General features: G+C 43.4%; 1 protein-coding gene across 3 annotated transcripts in view; it reads left to right on the top strand.

Moving 5' to 3' along the window:
• Positions 1–19,389, top strand: part of KANK1 (KN motif and ankyrin repeat domains 1) — a 301,259-nt gene extending 281,870 nt beyond the window's left edge. For all 3 annotated transcript variants that reach the window (XM_075317723.1, XM_075317714.1, XM_075317732.1), the window contains 9 exons: positions 4,092–4,292; positions 6,566–6,674; positions 8,418–8,615; positions 8,827–8,914; positions 12,479–12,698; positions 14,827–14,969; positions 15,974–16,174; positions 18,193–18,291; positions 18,489–19,389. In XM_075317723.1, the coding sequence (XP_075173838.1) occupies positions 4,092–4,292; positions 6,566–6,674; positions 8,418–8,615; positions 8,827–8,914; positions 12,479–12,698; positions 14,827–14,969; positions 15,974–16,174; positions 18,193–18,291; positions 18,489–18,554 (1,325 nt within the window). In that variant the 3' untranslated portion in view covers positions 18,555–19,389. The remainder of the gene's footprint in view (positions 1–4,091; positions 4,293–6,565; positions 6,675–8,417; positions 8,616–8,826; positions 8,915–12,478; positions 12,699–14,826; positions 14,970–15,973; positions 16,175–18,192; positions 18,292–18,488) is intronic.
• Positions 19,390–20,198: the final 809 nt, after the last annotated feature.

Genomic DNA, 20,198 nt, shown 5'->3' with positions numbered 1-20,198 from the left:
GCATCAAACGCTTATTTTTTTCCCTGCTGTATATAGGCCGTATCGATACTATTCTAATTGTCTTGTGAACAGCTGATGAGCAGTGACAGGCATAGAGATTTTTTCCTGTGACCCTGAAAAAATGCCTCAGTAGTTTGGATTCTTACCAGTCATTACCTCATCCTATTTTTATCAGAGGATAAGGCCATTAATGTTCCAAACAAGCTCCAAATTAAACCCCTACCAAGAGAGGGTGGAAATGCAGGCATTCTGTCACTATTACACACCAATCCATTGTGTTAACTCAGAGTTGTGGCATTGTTTCTCTATAATTTCTGTAGTGGATACAGAATAGTGTATGGGGACAATGGGAAGACTTAAGGGGGCTTTACACGCTACGATATTTCTAGCAATTGCTAGCGATATCGTATGCAAAAGCACCCGCCCCCCGTCGTGCATGCGATTTCGTGTGATCGCTGCCGCAGCGAACATTATCGCTACGGCAGCGTCACACGCACTTACCTGGTCGTCGTCGTCGCTGTGACTGCCGAACAATCCCTCCCTCAAGGGGGAGGGAAGTTCGGCATCACAGCGACGTCACTAAGTGGCCGGCCAATCAAAGCGGAGGGGCGGAGATGAGCGGGATGTAACATCCCGCCCACCTCCTTCCTTCCACATTGCAGCCGGCGGCAGGTAAGGAGACGTTCCTTGCTCCTGCGGTGTCACACACAGCGATGTGTGCTGCCGCAGGAGCGACGAACAACATCGATAATCAACCATTACCGATTTTTGGTTTTGGAACGACCTCTCCATGGTGAACGATTTTCACCATTTTTGAGGTTGCTTAAGGTCGCTGGTGTTACACTCTGCGATATCGTTAATGACGCCGGATGTGCGTCACTAACAACGTGACCACAACGATAAAACATTAACGATATCATAGGCGTGTAAAGCCCCCTTTAGAATAGCACCAGCTGGTGACAGATCTGCCTCTACAGTAGTAGACTGGTTGTAACATTTTGATGTTCATTTACTGGTCAGCCAGATTAGATTTAAAGGCTTATTCCTATCTCCAAGATGCTATCCCCATATGTAGTAGGAATAATGATTATGATAATAATAATCGCGAATACCTCCAATTAGAAATGTAGTATAGTTCCTTTGATATAGCCATGTCTCCTACCACTCTCCACAGTTTATGTCCACTCCTTCAGTGACAGTCAGTTAGTTGCTCGTGGTCATAACCATGGATATCTGCAATGCCCTGCACATGAGGTAAGAGACATGGCTACATCAGGAGAACATGTCTAATTGGAGGCATTTGCTAATATTATTATAATTATTATTATTATTATTATTATTTCACCTACTACATATTGGGATAGCATCATGGTCATGGGAAAACCTCCTTAAATAGTCTGTCAGCACAAATTGATGGTTCAAACAAAGTACAGTCTGTGAGGATGGAACAGAATCTGTCTTAGGGTACACTCACACGAGCGTATGAATCGGAGGAGTACATTGTGATAAAATCTCACATTGCACTCAGACTAAAGTTATTCAATGAGACAGAGCAGATCTGCGTTTTTTTTCTCATGCCGAGTCAGGGTGAGAGAAGATTTGCAGCATGCTGTGTTTGTCAGCATATAACAGATCACACTCACTCATACAAGTCTATGGGTACGTGTGAAACGTCGGACTGAACTCTGATGTCGTCCGAGCGCAATCCGACATACACAGAGACCGATAATTGAGGAGATGGAGAGATTATTCTCCCTCTTCTTCTCACCTGTGATCTGATCCCCACATGTTAGAGTACCTGAGCACAGTATAATGACACTCTGCTCACGCTCGCAGCAGAGATTGAGCAGCGTGTCATTAGCTTATCGCATCCAATGCTATATGCTCATTTGATCCTGGCCTTAGGTATATATTAGTAAGGGCCACAAAATACCCCATTCGGGTTTGTGTGATGTGCCCTAGACCCGATCCATCGGTCTGTGTCTCTGTACAGCCAGTGTACATGTAATAGTGGGTGTCCATTTTCTACTGTGTCTATCAGCATATAAACCTTACCAGGTATTGTACACACTTTATCAAGGTTTCCAAACTTGGAGCTTAGTACCTAGCTATTGCTGAGTAGAACAGCCTGTCTGATTTGCCTGTTTGGTCATGTATAACCGTCCAGTACGGTTTGTCCCTGTGTGTAATGCAGATGTCTTTTTCTGCACAGAGAATTCAGCCATTATCCCTGTGGGATGGACACCGGATAAGTGAGAAGTGTTGGGAATAGCCCAGTATTTCCTCCAGTGACCAGTGCCGTTCACACCCTCCTGCCTACTCCCTTCACACTTCCGCACTAGGTTTTGACAAGGGGTGCCATGCCGCAGCAGAGTGCCCTTCGCTGTCAGTAAACACTCCCATCTAATTTCCTGCCTTTGTAACACTATCACATGTATCCCAGTACGGTGCAGCAGCCGTGTCCAATCTAGCTTTGGCAGACTTGTCTGCCCCAGGTCACCGCCATTTCATTTCCTCTTCTGGTCAAGAAATATTTGCAGCCATGAAGTGGCAGTCTGTTTATTCAGATCAGAAAAATGTATTGATGTGGACCATTATTCTGGCATTGTAAAATGCTATGGTGTGAAGTGTCAACCATAGTATGGTCCCGTGTTTTAGAAGTGTGGAGATGTCCCTTTCGTCCGGTGGCTCCTACCTTATTGATTGATAAAATAACATGCATGTAGGTAATGTGATAGCCATATGTAACTTGGTGTTTTTTAAGCGAGCTCTGCCTAAATGGATGGATCTGGAGAAAAAGGGGTCATGGCAAAGTGCAGCCAGCAAATTCATGAGGAGTACCAGGAGAACCCTACCACTAGAAGGATCTTCTTCATGTGATTAGTTAGTGGTCAGGGATGTCTTACATGCGTAAAGCGGGAACTCTTTTGGTAACAACAAAAATGTGTACGTGAGTGCTTTATTCATAGTCATTGTCTGAAGTATAACGGCACGGTCTACAAGAGAAGCGCTGCGCCGATACCACATGTGGGGTTCAGGGGCATCGGTGATTTCACTGTAGGGGCTGGCTACAGGATTGGGGCGTAGAAGACATAAATCTGACGATATGAAGAAGCTTGTACGGTCACAGGGTCATACTGCTTGCTCTTACTTATTCCAGGTCATGGCCAATTCTGGAGCACTTGCTAGCCTTAATAGCCTACACACGAATGAGGTATACAGATTGGCATCACATCCGCCTCAATATCTGTATCTGTACACACATCATGTTATTATAACCCTGGGCTGTGCCAGCAATTAGGACGTAGAAACCGGTACAGATTTGTTGTGAAAATATAATAAAAATGTTTTTCATTCTTGACCCAGATGATCACAATTTGTTTTTCTTTAGCATTGGAGGACATAACTCCTGTGGTGATACACGTGTGCTACAGAGTACACCTAGAATGTTTTTGTATCATTTATATGCCGACCTGACAAATGATCCTCTTGTATTTTTTCATCAAATTGCTGAAAATTGGGACATCATCAGTTTTTGATCACACATTATACTTTTGCAATTTTGTTTTTTATTTTTAATACTAATTAAAATCGGCTTTTTAAAGCACCAGCAAAAGCTATGGGACTTCAGATGCACCCACTTGTTTTTTCCTTCTGAATCGGAAAAATGCATTTGTGAATTTTGATCTGCATTTTTTAAATCTGCAGCATATTAATTCTTACAGCGTATTTTAACCCATAGAAAGCAATGAGAATGTGGAAAAAAATGCTGCAAAAAAACACAACCTTGCGTTTTTGCTACCTACTTGATTAAGCATGTGCTGTAGACAAATGACACATCTCTGCACAAAAGCAGCAAAACTTGCAACTTTTTAGTCCCATGATAGAAGACAAAATAAACCCTGCAACATCGCAACGAGAGAACGTAGCCTAACCGTCCATAAGAAACTGCCATCAACCCACTTGTTGTTTTATGTGATCCAGCAGTATTGGGATGACACTGGGTTACTTGATAACTTGATGACCTGAACTCTGTAAATTTGCCTGAAGTTATCTATTAACAATGTAATCTGCTGTCTCCATTTTATCAGGATCTAAAGAGGACTGCAGCAGTCAGGCCAAAGTATCTACTGAATGTTACGCTTCCAGTGCACAAACCATCAACAGACAAGGAGTCTCCAAGCTTGAGAGGCTGAACATTGTGAAAGATGGCGATGAAGTGTTCTTAGCATCAACTAACTTTGTGGCTGCAAATGAGCTCTGCTGTGAAAACACGGCTTCTTCTGTTTCTGGTAATAGTCTAATATTGCTAAGACAAAATATATGGCATATCCATAGGTTATGATATGAAGGGATGTCTGAATGGTCTGGATGCCATGGCCTTTACTTCCTGTGCAAGGCTATGTTCACATTTCCGTTTTTTTGCATCAGTCACCTGCGTTGCTTAACGCTTGTGACTGATGCGTTGTACAACAGGTGACAAGAAATGGAGTTTCTTGTCATGAGAAAGCGGATTCCATTGAGAGAAAGAGAACGATCAGCTGATCTCTCTGAAAAGCCAGCCACCGGCGATCAGCTGATCTCTCTGGAAAGCCGGGCGATCAGCTGATCTCTCTGAAAAGCTGGGCACCGGGTGATCAGCTGATCTCTCTGAAAAGCTGGGCACCGGGAGATCAGCTGATCGTTCTCAAAAGCCGATCAGCTGATTGCTCTGAAAAGCCGCCCACCGGGCGATCATTTCAGTTTAAAACCTGCGGGTGGGAATTGGGGGAGGGAATGAGGAATTTTACATGATTTTGGACGTTCTGCTGGGCATGCTCAGTAAAACGTGACGGATTCCTGCACTAGAATCCGTTGCGTGACACAGGATAACTGAATCCTGCACCATAGACTTACATTATGCCTCCTGACTGATTCCAACGGAATCCTGCGGGGTGCGTTTTATTTTCTGCAACAAAAAATGTTGCATGCTGTGTCCCCCCCCGCCCGACGGTCAGTCAGTAAACGACTGATGTGGCGGATGCAATGCAGGGTCATCAGTCACAATCCGCCGCTCATACAAGTCTATGGCAAACAACGGAATCCGCCAAACTGATTGCGTTGTTTGTCAGAGCGGCGGATTGTGACTGATCCTAAACAACGGAAATGTGAACATAGCCTAATAGAGCAAAACTGCAATGACTGATACTGTGTCTGTCACTTCTGTTTTCCTTTTTCCACCATTGGTTAAAGGGGATATCAGCAGATAAAAATTCCAGTTCTCTTAGTTGATGTCAGAGATCAAACATATGTCAGTTGTCAGACTACCTACAGAAACCCCATTCCTAAACAGACTTCGACATAAGGATGTACACTGACCTTTATAGGCTTCTTGTTTAAAAATATATTGAGCTAACATGTCCCTGCGCTATTTCCATAAACTAATGTATACTAAGACAGTGCAAAATTAAACCCCTACTCAGTCGGGAAATTAAGCCCTAGACACATTACTGTTGACTTCTGGAGCTATCCTGGGTATATACTAATCATAGGGCAAATATATGACCCGAACGCGACATAACACTAATAAGGACGCTTAGGCCTAAAAGAACCAAGAGCTCTCAGTTCTGGTTCTCATACACTATAACACAACTAGTGACCTGTCCCTCTCTGTCCCACTTGTTTTCATATACATCCATACTTTAATTGATGTAATATCTCCCAGCAAGTTCTGTAATTTTAAGGTAACCTATTTATAGACTGTATTGCCCTTCCTTGTCATGTCGGTGATCTCCCCTCACTGATCTGACACGGAGTATTGAGATTCTCGATCATAATGTGTTTTTAAGGTTTTTCAGTCAGGAACTAGTAGTGAATGATTCCTGCTACCAAGCTATTACTATAATTAGGATTGATATTTTGGACAGGTCTTTAACATTGAAGGGTGCTTTACACGAGATGATCTTTCGTGCGATAGATCGTCGGAGTCACGGTTTTGGTGACGCACATCCGAAATCTGGCTGTGAGACTCCTCCGAGCGACGCATTATCGCTCACAAATCGTGAGTCGTGTACTCGTCGCTCGGTTTCATAATCTCGTTTAATTAAAATGGCGCCAGTTGCTCATCGTTACCGGGGTAGCACACGCCGCTCCGTGTGACACCCCGGGAACGATGAACAGCATTTTACCTCCGTCTCGCTGCACCCGCCGACAATGCGGAAAGAAGGAGGTGGGTGGGATGTTTATGTCCCGCTCATCTCCGCCCCTCCGCTTCTATTGGCCAGCCGCTGTGTGACATCGCTGTGACGCCGAACGTCCCTCCCCCTTCAGGAAGAGGATGTTCGCCGCCCACAGCGACGTCGCACAGCAGGTAAGTGCGTGTGACTGGGATTAACGACTTTGTGCGCCACGGGCAACTAATTGCCCATGACGCACAAACTACGGGGGCGGGTACGATCGATCGTGAAATTGCACGATAGATCGTACCGTGTAAAGCAGGCTTGAGACATACTAAAGAAGCGTTTTGGGTCTTTGGTTCAATATTCTACTACCTTACTACTTGTTCTTCTTTCCTTCTCTGTATTAGTGAGTACAAGCAGCCACAGTGCCCTAAAGTCCATCATGAAGAGAAAAGATGAGAAGAAAGAATCCTCAAAAGCAAAGAAAAACCTTCAGTTTGTTGGTATCAATGGCGGGTAAGCATGGAAAACGCTGCTAGAGAAAGAATGTGCTGGGTTATAGGTCTTTGGACTATTAAGGCCGGATTCACACAACCTTGTGTCACGGTGCAGTTATGAGAATCACGGACTGGCTGCAGGTCTCCTGAGATGAACTTGATAGCCTTGATGTGTCCTTGTGAAGTTGTTGAGTTACGGTCTGGAGAAACACTGTTGGTCTGTGCTTCATGGAAAGTAAAGGGTACACGCTGCGACATCGCTAACGATATATCGTCGGGGTCACATCGTTAGTGACGCACATCCGGCGCTGTTAGCGACATTGCAGCGTATGACACCAAGGAGCGACTATCAACGAGTGCAAAAACGTGAAAAATCCTTGCTCGTTGACACATCGCTCCTTTTCCAAATATCGTTGCTGCTGCAGGTACGATGTTCGTTGTTCCTGCGGCACGCACTATGTGTGACACCGCAGGAACGACGAACATCTCCTTACTTGCGTCCACCGGCAATGAGGAAGGAAGGAGGTGGGCGGCATGTTCCGGCCGCTCATCTCCGCCCCTCCTCTGCTATTGGGTGGCCGCTTAGTGACGCCGCAGTGACGCCGCTATGATGCCGAACGCACCTCCCCCTTGAAGGAGGGATTGTTCAGCGGTCACAGCAACGTCCCTAAGCAGGTATGTGCATGTGACGCTGCCGTAGCGATAATGTTCGCTACGGCAGCGATCATCACATATCGCACCAACGACGGGGGCGAGTGCTAACGCTCGCAACATCGCTAGCGATGTTGCAGCATGTAAAGCACCCTTTACACTTGGATGTGTGAGTGCAGGCTAAGGATACATTCACAGATCCATGTGCTGATCTTATTTGTTTCTTCAGAAGTACACAAAGAATTTCATTGATCCATACACACATCTTTAAAATGGATCAGTGTGTTCAATCCGTGAGACTCTGAGCAAGCCCCGTTTTCATCCATCTTGTAAATCAGACTCCTCCATTAAGTCTGTGGGAATCTGTACAAGACGGATGAAACATGGAAGACATACTTTGTACTTTAACTTTCCATTCATGTTTCATAAATTTTCCACTGACCCATTGCTAAGAAGGAATGGATAAATTAAAGTTCAGATAGTCTACCTAATTAGTTTTTGAAAATGAATTGAGAAAAAAAATGGCACGCAACACAGATGAAAAACTGTCCGTTTCTGAATTTAGCCTTAAAGTGTACTTCTGAGCGATATGATTTGAAAGAGGGACGCATGCATGCTCATGATATTCTCTCTCCCTGGTAATGTGCAGTCAAGCTGGGTGTATGTCCCTGGCTTTATCAGTGCACGGTGCACACCAAGGGCAGTGTATTTCAGTGTCAATATAGTTCTCAGTGGTTGGTGTGCTTCATTGTTGGCATATGGGGTCTATAAGACTGGCCGTATGTCTTTGGCCAATAAAGGTGGAGCTCCTCTGCCGCTCTGTATCACTGCCGGCCTCCTCGGCATGCGCAATGTGCCAATGAAGTCAAGAACGTACACCTGGCTTCATTGTGCATTGTTAGAGAGGGAGAATATTGCCAAATTTACAAGATTTCCAAAGAGCTAGAGGTGACACCACCCTTGGAAATCCTATCGCTTGCAGAATTACAATTACAGATTTAATTCAAAGTGTTAATAGAGCTAGAGGATTTTCATGTTCTTATAGAGAGGTTATAAAACTCTTACTGTACTAATCTGAACAGCGTTAAGATCTTAAGTGTATACTTTTCAGGTATGAAACCACATCTAGTGATGAATCCAGCTCAGATGGAAGTTCATCCACAGATTCGGATGATGAACGTGAGGAAGAGGAAAGCTTTAATGAGGGCTCGGAAGTGATAAAACAGGTCATAGCAAGTGGACAAACAGAAGTCACTGAGCCAAAAAGTGATACAGAGAAGGAGACTGAGAAAGTGGAAATTCGAGAAAGGTATAGTGCTGTGTTAGCGCAGGTGCAATATTCTATTATCTCATGGTCTCCGTTACATGTCTGTAAAAGCGCAGGATTAACTTTTATTGTGGCATTTCATTAAGTCTGCATTAATTGGGAAAGTCATACTGCGCTGTGTGCACAGTATTGTGCATTTTATGATATAGTCTTCGGATTCCTGAAGTATTAATCTGGTTTGTTTCCTATGCAGATATGAATTCAGTGAGAAGATGCTGTCCGCATGCAATCTTCTGAAAGGAGCAGTCGATGATCCTCGGGCTTTGTCAAGTAAAGATGTGGTAAGTACCCACTGACTGCTAATATTTTACTGTTGTCACAGTAATAAATAGTATAATTACTGGACCTTGAATCCAAAGATTATAGGCATTAGAAATTTGATTGTAGCTTAAAGAGGTGGTTCGCTAGTTAGTATTCATAGGCACATCGATATTATGTTGAGAAACAAGGTTTCTCTCAAAAACCTTGTGTTGTCAATAGTGCCTGTGAGCGGCGCTGTTGCGGTCAGCTCACCCCCCGTCACGTGACCCCCCCTGGCTTCGTCACCTCTGATGTCCGGTGATGTCAGGTCAACTTCCAGTTGACCTGACATCACCATGGCTGGCCCCAGTCTATGTGACTGACTGGGCTGTGGACGGCTTTTTACTGCTCATCACAGCCCAGCATCACAGGCCAGCATCTCCCTGCTCTCTTCTTCACTGCAGAGCACCGCAAGCAGGAGCGACGCTGGGCTGTGAGCAGTGAAACTGCGCCCACAGCCCAGTTCCTCACAGAGACTGGCTAGCCTCTGTGATGTCATGTCAACTTCTAGTTGACATGACCTCACCGGACATCAGATGTCACAAAGCCAGGTGGTCACGTGAAGGGGATGAGTGGAGAATAATAGTGCCGCTCAGAGGCAGAATTGGCAACATAAGGTGTTTGAGAGAAACATTGTTTCTCAACATAATATTGTTGTGCCTATGAAAACTAACTGCTGGACATTTGCAGTATTAGTTACATTAAAATCTGTATTTATCTTTATCCCCTATGCTGTGTGACTTCAGGCAAAGCAGTCTTTTTTTCAGTCAGGAGGTTGTGTTGTGTGGGGAATAGACCTGGAGCGGCAGAGGCTTCAGATCTACAAATAGCTCTTGAGCTTTATTTGCATATCAATTTTAAATTCTGATTTCTCAGTAAGTAGCAAAGCAACAAAACAAGCCATTTAAAAGTATTTCTGGACTTTGAAAAAGTTATATGCTTCTTTTAACCCTTTCAAATCTTTATCACATCACATATCAGTATGTCCTGGCCAACGTGTGTGTACAGGAGCTGTGCTCACATGATTGCCGACGGGAGCCCAGCTTATTTGAATGATGTGCCCCGGCTCTCACAGCAAGGAACTGTCCCTATGCCAACCCTGATTGTTTAACCCCCTAAACGCTGCAATCAATAGCAATTACTGCATTTAGAGGCTGGAAGAGGGAGTCATGCAATCTGGACCCCCGCAATGTGATCACAGGGCTGATCGTTGCTATGGCACCGCCTAGTCACCCAGCTACCGTAAGCCTGTCAGTGTAAAGCTGACAGGTATAATCCATTGAATTGCTTGTGTATTGCAATGAATTATACCAGTAATGAGTAATAAAAGTTAATGTCCCATATAGAGACTTTGTAAAAAAAGAATAAATAAATCATAAATCATTTTTTAAAAATTACAAAATAAAGATTAAAAAAATAAAATGATACCAATTAATATGTACAAAAATAAAAAAGTACACATTTGATATTGTACGTCTAAAAACCCGATCTATAAAACTGTCACATTTATCTCCTTCAGAGAACACTGTAAAATATAAAAATAATAGCATAAAACCCTACTTTTTCATCATGCCTCCAAAAAAGTGGAATAAAATGCGATCAAAAAGCCGCATGTAAATGAGAATAGTGACACAAAACCACATTGTCCTGCAAAAACAAGCTACATCAGCAAAAAAATAAAAAAAGTTATAGCTAACGGCCCTCCTCCTGTGACCGCAGATAACTTGACCTCAGGGGACCTCAATGAACTCAGTGACCTGACCTCAGCTGAGGTTATTGAAGTCACCTGAGGTAGTTACCTGCGGTCACAGGTGGAGATCCTTGGGAACCTCCAGCTGTTGCCGCAGCTGACCTGAGTGACTGCACCGCAGATCGAGCGGCTCACTCAGTCTCTGTCTGACGCTCACAGCAGGCAGTCATGGTCCTTTATCGCGCACTGTGACTTTAGATGTAGCAGAGCTAGAATCGTCATGGGACCTTATGGGTGCTTTTGTCTTTTTTTTATTTCAAATAAAGGATTTTTTTCGTTTATTTACTTTCGCTCACAGATTAGTAATGGGAGGTCTCATAGACGCCTCCCATTACTAATGTAGAGCTTAGTGGCAGCAGTGAGCTGCATTACCCTTATGTCATTAATCCCAGGTAAAGTGCTGGGATTGTTGCATCTAATGAATGAGGCAATCCTGGGCGGCTTCAGGCTGATATTTTTAGACTGGAGTTTGCCGAATAAGCACGGGTCTTCCCAACCTGAGGATATCAACCCCCAGCTTGTCGGGCTTTAGCTTGGCTGGGTATCAAAATTGAGGGGGACTGCACGCCGCTTTTTTGCCGCATGCAGTTCCTCTTATTTTGGTACACAGACAAGATAAGCACACGACTGGGGGCTGCAGCTTGTAGCTGTATGCTTTATCTGTGCTGGGTAGCATAATATGAGGGGACCCTATATCAATTTTATTTATTTTTACTGTACAATATAGACCCACAGACCGGGTCTGTGATTGGAAGTGTCAGACACGCTTTCACTCAGCAACCAATCACAGACGCCGGTGGGCAGGGGAAGCAGTGAATATATGAGTCTAATGAGCAGCCCCGGAAGTGAATGAGAGGCTGCAGGAGCAGTAACAGCGGCGCCGGTGACTCGGTAAGTATAATAGCGCACTTGCGGGTTTTTTTTTTTTATATTTTTAATACCCAAGTGCCGGGCCTGGCACTTGGGTACCTTTGAACTAACTCGGGTCGGACTTTACAGTCCAGGTCTGCCCATCACTATTTTTCACCCATTGAATAAAAAGAAACGCATAAAAACCGCATAGTAAACGCATGTGTTTTTGGATGCATTTTTCTGACAGGCAGCGTTTTTTCTGACCACAGCGTGAAGATTTGTGGTGAACACAACTGCAGCGTATGGACGTAGCCTTAGTGGTATAAGGCCATGTTCACACAGTTTGTTTTTTTTAACCTCAAAAAGGTACAAAAACGCACCCGTGGCAAAAACGCATGAAGATGCAGCTAAAAAAAGATGCAGTGTGGACCGCAAAATACTGTAGAAATCTCATAGACTTTGCTGGGGGAAGGAAATGCATGCATTTAGGTGCATTTTTGAGGTCCCAAAGATGGACCAAAAACACAGCAAAAGATGCAGTGTGTGAACATAGCATTAAAGTCTAAAAGCCTTCCCAGCGCCCTGTGCCCTTCTACTTCCTGTTAGCCGGGTATAATGAGCCTCGTAGATGGCTGAACACCCAGGCTTTGGGCTCTTTACATAGTAATTACTAGTACAGCCGGTTCCATCTGTACCATTTGTATGAGAACCAGTGCACAATATTGTTACAAGCTCTTATTACATGACTACATGGAGGAAATCTCTCCATTATTAATTGTAAGGTGTGCCATTGGTGAGAACAGAAAAACATTGCGCCCTATACTCGACATGCACTGCCCTAATTATATGTTGAGAACTGTTAATAAGATAATTTTGCCTCCATAAAGTCGCTGCTGGATGAAAAAATCATTGTAAGTGACTGAATTTTGTATTTTGTCGGCAGAGGCTGTGCTTGAACACTATACAAAATGAATGGTTCCGCGTTTCAAGTCAGAAGTCTGCCGTTCCAGCCATGGTAGAGGATTACATTGCAGCGTTTAAAGAGCTTTCTCATGCTGTCCTTCGCTACGTCATCAACATGGCAGACGGCAATGGGAACACCGCACTTCACTACAGCGTATCCCATTCCAATTTTGAGATTGTCAGACTATTGCTGGATGCAGGTGAGGCATTTCATCAGTACAGATAGTTTCCCCTGGCATACAGTAACATTGTATTTCCGTGGTAGTATACAGTCATGGCCTAAAGTGTTGGCACCCTTGAAAGTGTTCCAGAAAATTATTGCTATTACACGTTTTGTTACACACATATTTACTTCTTTATTGTGTACTGGAACAACACAAAAATAAAACCAGGCAAATTGGATACAATTTCAACCAAACTTTAAAAATGGTCCGGACAAAATTGTTGGCACCCTCAACTTAATATTTGGTTGCACACCGTTTGGATTAAATAACTGCAATCAATTACTTCCTAAAACAATCAACAAGCTTCTCACACCTCTCAAGCGGAATTTTGGACCACTGTCCTTTGTAAACTGTTCCACGTCTCACATATTTGAAGGTGCCTTCTCCCAACAGCAATTTTAAGATCTCTCCACAAGTGTTCAAAGGAATTTATATCTGGACTCATTGCTGGCCACTTCAGAACTCTGTTGCACTTTGTTTCCATCTATTTCTGGGTGCTTCTTGAAGTATGTTTGTTTGGGATAATTTTCCTGCTGGAAGGTGCATGACCTAGAACGCAAATCCAGCTTTCTGACACTGGGTACTACATTGCAACCCAAAATCCTTTGGTAATCTTCAGATTTCATGATGCATTGCACACAGTCGAGTCACCAAGTACCAGATGCAGTAAAACGACACCAAAACATCTTTGAGCTGCCACCACATATGACTGTAGGTACTGTGTTTTTTTTTTTCTTTGTAGGCCTCATTCTGTTTACAGCAAACAGTAGAATGATGTTCTTTACCAAAAAGCTCTACCGTGGTCTCATCTGTCCACAATTCGGAACGATTTTGGGTTACTTAAGTACATTTTGCAGTCTAGCTTTTTTATGTCTGTTTCAGCAGTGAGGCCCTCCTGGGTCTCCTGACATAGTTTCATTTCATTCAAATGTTGATGGGTAGTTTGCACTGACACTAATGCACCTGCAGATAACTTGAATTTCTTTGGAATGGCTGCTTATCCACCTTCCAGACTATCATGTGTTGCAAGCTTTCAGCAATTTTTCTCTGCCATCCACAGCCAGACAGGCTAGCTACAGTGCCATGGGTTGAAAACTTCTTGAAAATGTTGTGCACCGTGGACAAAGGAGCATTACGATGTCTGGGGATTAATTTGTAACCTAAAGATTGTTGATTTTTTTTCAATAATTTTGATCCTCAAGTCCCCAGACAGTTCTCTTCTCCTCTTTCTGTTCTCCATGCTTAGTGTGACACACAAAGATATTAAATGCAAAGATTTAGTCAGCTTCTCCTCTTTTTATCTGGTTTCAGGTGTGATTTTCGTATTGCCCACACCAATTACTTGCCACATGTGAGTTTGAACATTCATGTCATGCTGGAAACAAAGTTGTTTACCCACAATTTTGGAAAGGTGCCAACAGTTTTGTCCTGCTCATTTTTGGGATTGGGTGAAATTAAGTCCAATTTGTCTTTTTTTTCTTTTACTTTTTTTTTGTGGTGTTCCAATGCACACAAAGGAAATAAACGTGTATACCAAAACACATGTAATTGCAATAATTTTCTGGAACAATTTCAAGGGTGCCAATACTTTTGGTCATGGCTGTATTTCTGACACAAAATACTTTAGGTTACAGCATGTTATTTAGTTTCTTAAGGAAATTGCAATAAAATGCCACAGTGATGACCAGCAAGTATTCATCTCCTTACATGGAATTCAGTACAGCGATTACCCGAAAAAGATATCCAAAAGCTGGAAAGGAGTTTGGAGCTCTAGTCTTGCTATGCTGATAATAACTGTGCAAAAGCCCAGCATTTTAAAGACCACACAATGCAGTCTTAACCCTGATTTACTATCTACTTGTGTGGACAGTAAGACTATTACACAAGATTTCTTTATGATGGGAATTAGAAAAATGTTATTTTTCAGCTGTGATGCTCATTCTTTATTTCTAGTCCTTTGTATACATGAGAGCAGCATTGTCCCATTTATAAATGAGTAGTGTTCCAATCAGAAGAATAACAGAAAGCTGGAATGACTAAAATGAGCTAATGTTCTCTATTTCTTATGACTTCATGCTTACTAGAATGGCTTCTTTCTTTACAGATGTGTGTAATGTAAACCACCAGAACAAGGCTGGATACACTCCTATCATGCTTGCTGCCCTGGCAGCTGTGGAGGCAGCCAAGGATATGCAAGTGGTAGAGGAACTGTTCAGTTGTGGAGATGTCAATGCCAAAGCCAGTCAGGTATGTACTATAGTGTTCAAGCAAATACTCTATGGCAATAGAAACATCCTGCTCTTTCACTGTTCCTATCTGGCCTGTGAACCAGCATCCCAATTTAACTGATTTCTGCATCCTCAGGATGCAAATATTAATGAACCTACTGGTGAAGGAAGGAGCAGTGTGATCCTTCTTCTACCATTCAGCCTATGTAACTGAGTGTTTTAGCGATACACTCCCTAGATCACGCCTGCTGTGTAGCCTCAGTTTGAAAAGACCAAAAACTGGTGTAACATGGGAACAATGGCGAGGCTAGTTGTATTTTTGTCATTCACTTGTGGGGGGAATATGTGGAGCCATCATACTGTATTGGGGGGGAGGGGATCATACTTTGTGGGGATCATCTAACTCGTAAAGTGCAGTGTGGGGTCCATTAGACTGTTTGAGGGCTGTAAGGGCCACCATTCTGTATATAGGCAGCTTTAGGAGTCAGTATTCTATGGGTGGAATCATACTTTTTGTGGAGCTGTGGGAAGGGATCTGTTATTAGTGTTGATGCGATATTTAAGGGCTCATACTATGCGAGTTCTGTGGAGGCAATAACTTGAAGGGACAATCATACTATGTGAGGGGCTGTGGGGACCATCATACAGTGATGGGGAGCTGTAGGGAATCATATTGCGTGTATGGGCATCATACTGTTTTGGGGGGAGCTAGTGGTCACTGTACAAGGGCTGAATAACAGTAAAACTTTGATCTACTGCTTTTTATAACCTTTATGTAAAGCTGTATATTACATGGTTTTGATCTGCTCAATAATAGGCAATAAAATTAATATAAAATATGTTAATATTGAGCAGAATTAATTTCAGAGTATTAGTTCGGCACTTCACAACAGTCACGGTCTCCAATGTGGATCCTCATGAAAATGAATTGCTCACCCCTGCTCTGGTGTATTTGTTGATACCACTATTTAAGATTTTGGGTGCTATGTATCTACAAACACTGATACATTTATTCTGTTTCAGGCCGGCCAGACTGCTCTAATGTTAGCAGTGAGTCATGGAAGAATAGATATGGTCAAAGCCCTCTTGGTCTGTAGGGCAGATGTTAATATCCAGGATGATGAAGGCTCCACAGCTCTAATGTGCGCAAGCGAACATGGACATGTGGAGATAGTCAAGCTGCTACTGGCCCAGCCAGGCTGCAATGCTGCACTGGAGGACAATGTAAGTTAGTTCTTCCACAGTTTCTATTATCCTCCTGGATTTTGGTGAATAAAAATGGAAGAGAAAATCGAAATGAATGTAGCTGTAGATACTGGGACACTGAGAAAATAATAGCCCTATAACTGGTCTATCAGAAATTCTCCTGTAAGAAAGAAGTCATATTACATGGGCATTGCCATTACAGTGGAACCTTGGTTAACGAGAACAATCCGTTCTGGGAGTGTGCTTGTTAACCAAGTTACTCGTTCAGCAAAGCAAGAAAGGAAATTATTGCAATGCAGACAATTCGTTCCACAAATTGTCCCATCCTGGTCCCCTATTGTGTCATTCCACACATGCACAAACACACACAAACGCACACAAGCACGCATGCACACGCACATAGTATGCTCACCTTACCTTCTGTTCCATCGCCGGTCTCCTGGGACTTGCTGTTCACCAGTACGGGCTGTGTATCAGGTAACCATGACAACGAGGGAGGAACTTCCTCACCCAGAGCACTGACGTCAAAGGCAGGAGGCGCTTGACTCTGATTGGTCAGCGCGCTGCCTTTGAGTAGCGGTGACAGGGGAACTTCCTGGCTCATCGCGCTGCCTGCCGATACACAGCCTGGAGTGGCGAACTGAAGGACCCAGGAGGCCGGCAATGGAATTGAACGTACAAATATTATGCTCATCTTACCTTCCGTTCTATCACCGGCCTCCTGGGTCTTGTAGTTCGCCGCAAGGATTCTTCCCTCGTCGCGAACTACAAGAACCAGGAGGCCGGCGATGGAACGGAAGATAAGGTGAGCATAATACTGTATGTATGTGTGTGCGTGCGTGTTTGTGTTTGTGTGTGCTTGTGTGTGTTTGTGGGGACTGCAAGAGCGGGGCAGAGTGCGGTGGATGTACGGAACCGGTAGTGTGTGCGGTGAGAATTTTGCTCGTACAGCAAGGCTTTCTTGTAAACCGAGTTACAAATTTACAGAAAGCTTGTCTTGTTAAGCGAAATTCTCGTTAAGTGGGTTACTCGTTAAGCGAGGTTCCACTGTATTGAGCTTCTATTGTGTGATAAATGTCTGCTCTCATCCAGGACACTCCACTTTTAGAGGGTAATCTTGAATACAGTATCGTATATAGATATAAAGTGCGCAAACATTCCTTTTAAGGCCGCTTTACACGCTGCGATAACGGTACCGATATCGCTAGCGTGCGTTCCCGCCCCTATCGGTTGTGCGACACGGGCAAATCGCTGCCCGTGTCGCACAGCATCGGCCAGACCCGTCACACATACTTACCTTCCCTGCGACGTCGCTGTGACCAGCGAACCGCCTCCTTTCTAAGGGGGCGGTCTGTGCGGCGTCACAGCGACGTTACTGAGCGGCCGCCCAATAGAAGCGGAGGGGCGGAGATGAGCAAGACTTAACATCCCACCCACCTCCTTCCTTCCGCATTGGGGCCGGCGGCAGGTAAGAAGAGGTTCCTCGTTCCTGCGGCGTCACACGGAGCGATGTGTGCTGCCGCAGGAGTGACGAACTACTTCGTACCTGCAGCTCCAACGATATTTGAGAATGGACCCCCATGTCACCGATGAGCGATTTTGCACGTTTTTGCGACGATGCAAAATCGCTCATAGGTGTCACACGCAGCAACATCGCTAATGCGGCCGGATGTGCGTCACAAATTCCGTGACCCCAACGACTTCGCATTAGCGATGTCGTAGCGTGTAAAGCCCGCTTTAGTGTCTGCAGATGGTGAATTCAGTTCGATGTCCTAAACACAATGTCAGTCTACTGGGGACCAGTTCATAAGTTTAGGACTGTTCTGGTTTTGTGTAAGCTAAAAAATGCATCTGTGTAGAAGGCAGATGATCGGCAGCTGTGAAAATACTGTAAGTGTGGTCCTGGAGACTGGTCGTCTGACACATACAGTCTCTGCAAACGAGCACAGTCCTGTATGGTGACACCTTGTGTTACATGTAATAAAGACTAAACCAAATCCTAAACTTAAAAGATCTTTGCACCCATTTGTTCCTAGGACGGCAGCACAGCCTTGTCCATCGCCTTAGATGCTGGTCATAAGGATATTGGAGTCCTTCTGTACGCTCATGTTAATTTTTCAAAAGCCCCATCACAAGTAAGTAGTTGTACAATGAATATGCATCAGATATTTTTTCATCTGGTCTGTCTTTGGTGATATGGTGTTTTATAGCTGAATAATATATTGTCGTTTTTCTTCCCTTATGAGTATTGAAAGAGATGAACAACAAAGCATAGTAAAGATGCTCGTGAATTTCTTTAAAACCTGATTCCACTCTTACCTTCTTCCTGTAGGGGACTCCAAGGCTGGGCAAGAAGCTTCCACCAAGTCCAACACAGAGAAGTCCATTTGACAGTTAATATGGAGACGTTAATCCCTTCCGCCACCTTGGAGCTGCTGCTAACCATTACTGTGTATGACAGATACTGAATGTACTTTATGTGCCTGATTATACCAGCAGAAAAGGGCAACATGCGGACTAGATGAAGGCCCTGGAGTTTGCTACCTTGATCAAAGCTGGAACAGTGGATCTTAATCTTGGAGTCACTGAGTTATAGGTGGGGATTCTGGAACCAGTCAGCAGGTCCATCAAATAATACATGATCTGTCTAGCAATAAACATGTGGTTTCCATGTTAGAGTGCCATAGTGCCTTCAGCATTGTTCTGGGTGTTATCCTCAAAATATTTTCTGCATCCCATTCTGAACGGAGTAATGGATTGTCTCCACATGCAGCCCCTGAGCTGGCTCGCTGGCTATAAGCTGTCAATTGTAAAAGCCCTCAGTAGATCTGAATGGACTAAGAAAAGGCGTCAACCTGACTTTATGTATTATGTAACTTTTATATTAAAGATTATCTACAAATGTTGAGAAATTCAGTATTGGCTGTATATTTTATAATCTGTAAAAGAAGAGACTGGTGCATGGCCTGAGGACATGTACTCAATATATATTTATGTATGTGTTTTTAAATGTCTAGTACTATGTATTAATATCTGTACAATGGTATAAAAATCACAAGTCTTGGTCACACAGTATGTATGTCTCATAAGGAGAATAAGCTGTTCTCGTCCCTACATATTTATGTATTAGGCTGTCTTTCCTCTATTAGATCTGTATGTTTTTAAGCGTTTGAAGTGCCTTAGACTCTTGCCATATTTTCTCAATAAACTTTCATCATGTGGTTTTTATTCAATACACTTTTATTTTTTGCGCACCAGGGACTTTAAAGAGCTTTTAACATCTTCTTCTAAAGTGGTAGCATATTGCGAGGATATACCAAAATATTCTAATTAGTGAGAATTAGACCTACAGAACACCAAACGATCCAAAGAATGAATGGGACAAAGTGTAGATATAGTACTGTGTCCATTTCTACATTTTCTCTGCACAGCAACATTATTGATCACCTGGATGTGCAGGAAACTGCGGCATGGCATCATGCTATTCTCTAGTTCTCTGCACAGCTGGTAGCCGGGGTGCCTCTGTAAGGTAATAAAGCCCGTATTATTCCCCCCGCTCATTCTCCGGATCAAAGAGTAAAAGACATATAAGACATTAGTTTGTATGGAGTGAAGACATTAATAAATATAGCAACACAAAAAAGTAGATCTCAAGTGTGTGTACACGCACGCACACGTGTGTGTGTATATGTATATATATATATATATATATATATATATATATATATATATATATACGGTGTATGTATGTATATATATATATATATATATGTGTGTGTATGTATGTGTATATATATATATATATATATATATATATATATTAAAACCTATTATCGTTTCCAGGAGCAGATGGGAGCCCTGCAATCTTCTTCCTAAATGTCGGCATGCACATTGCCTCTCCAGATAAATAATAGGTCCGGCCCAACATCATGCATTCTTCGCATCGCAATAATGAACCCTATTGTACACATCCGAATAGGACTCCCAAGGATTTCAGCAGATAAGCGGTTCACAATTCCAGGGTCCTACAAATTGATTTGCT

This window comes from Anomaloglossus baeobatrachus, chromosome 1, assembly GCF_048569485.1.
Source record: "Anomaloglossus baeobatrachus isolate aAnoBae1 chromosome 1, aAnoBae1.hap1, whole genome shotgun sequence".
Taxonomy (NCBI): domain Eukaryota; kingdom Metazoa; phylum Chordata; class Amphibia; order Anura; family Aromobatidae; genus Anomaloglossus; species Anomaloglossus baeobatrachus.
Note: the sequence above shows the minus strand (reverse complement) of the source record. Positions and strands in the feature narration are given on the sequence as shown.